At 64.3% G+C, this 2,990-nt stretch overlaps 2 protein-coding genes across 2 annotated transcripts in view; both read right to left on the reverse strand.

Annotated features, from left to right (window-relative positions):
- The window catches only part of LOC113482787 (interleukin-23 receptor-like), a 9,145-nt gene extending 8,809 nt beyond the window's left edge, over positions 1–336 (reverse strand). The window contains exon 1 of the mRNA XM_026853849.1: positions 239–336. Within this exon, the coding sequence (XP_026709650.1) occupies positions 239–336 (98 nt within the window). The remainder of the gene's footprint in view (positions 1–238) is intronic.
- Positions 337–357: 21 nt separating this feature from the next.
- The window catches only part of LOC113482789 (interleukin-23 receptor-like), a 3,749-nt gene continuing 1,116 nt past the window's right edge, over positions 358–2,990 (reverse strand). Inside the window, exons 2-5 of the mRNA XM_026853850.1 lie at positions 2,801–2,924; positions 1,757–1,935; positions 1,521–1,669; positions 358–707 (exon numbers count right to left, since the gene is read on the reverse strand). Coding sequence (XP_026709651.1) covers positions 468–707; positions 1,521–1,669; positions 1,757–1,935; positions 2,801–2,924 — 692 coding nt within the window. The 3' untranslated portion in view covers positions 358–467. The remainder of the gene's footprint in view (positions 708–1,520; positions 1,670–1,756; positions 1,936–2,800; positions 2,925–2,990) is intronic.

Raw genomic sequence — 2,990 nt, forward strand, 5'->3', positions numbered from 1 at the left:
GCGGGGGCTGCGGGGGGAAGCGTGGGACGTGGGGGGGGGCTCCCACCCGCGGGGGGGCTCTGCCGCGGGAGCCAGCCCGTCCCCTCCTGCCGCCGGGGGGGCCCGGCCCACGGTCACAGAGCTGGCGGCATCTCAGCTCATGCCAGCGGCAGCAGCCAAGGTGCAGAGGGCGAGAGCTGACCCCCGGCAGCAGATATTTGTGGTTCGTGAGACCCTTGGGCTGGTGTGGCTTTTGCACCCAGAGCAAGGGTGCTCCCTGCCGCCGGGGGGGAGCGGGCCCCAGCCCTCCTCCTGTGCCCGCAAAGCCCCCCCTGGTTTCTCTGCAGCTCCCACCATGCCGCAGCAGGCTCGGGAGTCACCAAAACCTGCAACCCGCTGCAGAGCCGGGGGCCTCGGAGGGCGTGAGGCGAGCTGCCGCTAGTGAGGGTGCTCAGCCCTCGGCTGCGCCGTGGGGACGGTGACGGGTGTCACTGGTCATCCTGAGCGTCCCGGAGCTTGGGCCTGGGACCCCCGGAGCATCCCAAGGAGGTGATGGGCCTCGGCTTACCTGCCTCAGGGGTGGTGTAGAGAAAGGGGGGGCTCCAGGCGCTCCAGGGGCTGTCGGCGGGGCTGAGCCGGCACCTCACCTGAAACACGTACTGGGTGTTACTCTGCAGGTCGTGCTGGGACCGGGGCCCGTGCTGCACCGCGTCGTCCCACGCCGCCACCTGCAAGGCAAGCACAGTGCTGGGGGGGGAGCAGGACCCAGCCAAACCCCCCCTGCCACCACTGTCCCCCCACACAGAGCTGGGGTGCTCAGTGCTCGCTGCCTTCCTCCTCTGCACAGATGAGGATGAGCACGGTCCTCTGTGAGCGCCCGGGGCTGGCGAAGCGGTGGGGGGGGGGCTGCCTGCCAAGGGGGTCTCCATCGCTGCTGGGCTCCAGCACGTGTTTCTTGAGGCTGATGCTGTTGTAAGACACAGTGCACACACAGTCCCCTCTGCTGGGGGGGGTGCAGGGAGCCCCCCGGGCTGTCACCGCATTGGGCTTCTGACACCACGGTAATTCTAGGGACTCTGGTGGGTGCTGGGATCCGGCCCCTGCCAGGGCCTGAGGAGGTTTCCAAAAGGGACCCGGGTGGAGCCGCCCGGAGTGTGTTTGTGTCTGCGAGTGCGTGGGGGTGACGGCCAAAGCGCCACCGTCCTCGGAGGAGTTTTCGCCTTGTCTTTGCAGAGCTAGATAACGTCGGGAAATATTTTGAATTTTGCTCTTTTTGCTTTAAAAGCAGAGCCACCCAAAAGGCTGTCTGCCCTCTCCAAGGGCACCAGCTGTCCAAAGCTGCCTGTGTCGGGGGGTGCATGCCCCCCACTAGTCCCAAAGCCAAGGGGTGGGTTTTGAGCGGCCCCCAAATGCTCCCACTGCCCGTGGGTGCTCAGGGGTCTCCAGCAGGACCAGAGCTGGCATCTGCCCTAACGGGGGGGCAGCTTGTGCCCGTGGATCTGCATGGGGGGGAGGTTTTGGGGTGTCCTGGGCTGTCTCACATGCCATTCCGGGGTGCCCATGGCTTTGTGTCGCTCCTCGCAGCGCACGTTCTCCAGCAGCGTCCGCCACCTCCAGTGGATGATGGTGGTGGGAGATGATGGTGTGTCCATCGTCTCGGCGCCGGTGACCAGGGGCAGAGCGGGCACCACTGCGGGGAGGACCGGGAAAGCATGAGGCGGCAGCGGGGGGGCTGACATGGGGTGCAGCCCACAGACGGACAGACAGACAGACGTACCAAGCTCCTGCAGGTTGAGGAGCCGAGGGGCTGAGCGGGCAGCACCCAGCGTGTTGCTGGCCTGCACCCACGCCAAGTAGCGGGTCCCGCTGCCCAGGGTGCTCAGCGGCACTGGTGAGCCCGCGGGGAAAACCTCCTCCTCCTCCTCAGCATCTTCCTCCTCAGCAGCCTGCACCACGCTGGGAAGCAGAAGGCAGCCCCGGTCAGAGCCCATCCCGGCATCGCGCACCCGCTGGAAAGGCAACCCCAGCTCTTGAGGGGTCACAGCTCGGGACTGGGGCACAGTCACCGCCAGACCTGGAGTTTGTCCCTTTTAGAGCAAACTAGAAAATAATGGCCTGTGCTTCTTGACGTTTCTCCAGGGCGTTTGTGTCTTGGCTGTACAGGAAGGCAACTTTCTCAGTTCCTCAAAGTTCGAACCCAAACAAATTTAGGCAGGCGGTTAATTGCTTCTCACAAAACCTACGTGTGACGGGATTTAAGGCGCTTGACTTTAATAATTGAGTCAGATTAACTTTGAAATCCTGCCAGCCTTGTGCCACAGGGGCTTTGGTGCCAAACGTGGCAGAGAGCATCCCGGGTCGGAAGGGCTGCGTCACGCCGCGCAGCAGCCAGCGCACACGCTTCAGGTTCTTTTGAGCTCTGCTAGAGTTTCAGTTTCAGCGTTTTTGGGCAGCGTTAGGTGCAAACTGCCTGCTGCACCCTCTGTGCAGGCCCTTTTGCTCAGAGAGAGGCAATGCATCTGCAAAAAATGCAAGTTTGCAAGGCGTTGCAATGGGATGCCACGTGCGCTGGGCTGCCGACAGCGCTGAGCGGGCCAGGTCCGTGGTGCAGAATTAAACCCGTGGTTTAACGTGCGGTTTGCAAGCAGGAGACCAGGAAGGTGTGAGCTTTAGAAAGCGTAACTAGGGCACGGCGCCCGCTCCCAGCCGCCAGCAGCAGAGCAGCCCTGCTGTCACCCCAGTTCGTGGCCGCCGCGCCCCCATCACACGCTGGGCACCAGTTCGTCGCGTCGCAGCCCCCCCCAGTTCTGTGGGGTCTTACCTGCGCAGGTGGAGGGTGTAGTGGGTGTGCAGGTGGGTGGGCCGCCCCGCGTCCCACGTGCACGCCAGCTGCCCTGAGTACTCGTGGATGCTGCAGGTCAGGTTGTTGGGGGGGTCTGGAGGGTCTGCGGAGGCAAGGTCAGGCAGAGCGTGTGGAGACCCCCCTCCCCGCCCCGAGCAGTGCCAAACCC

Source organism: Athene cunicularia (assembly GCF_003259725.1).
Source record: "Athene cunicularia isolate RWA chromosome 8 unlocalized genomic scaffold, athCun1 chr8_part1, whole genome shotgun sequence".
NCBI classification, from domain to species: Eukaryota; Metazoa; Chordata; class Aves; order Strigiformes; family Strigidae; genus Athene; species Athene cunicularia.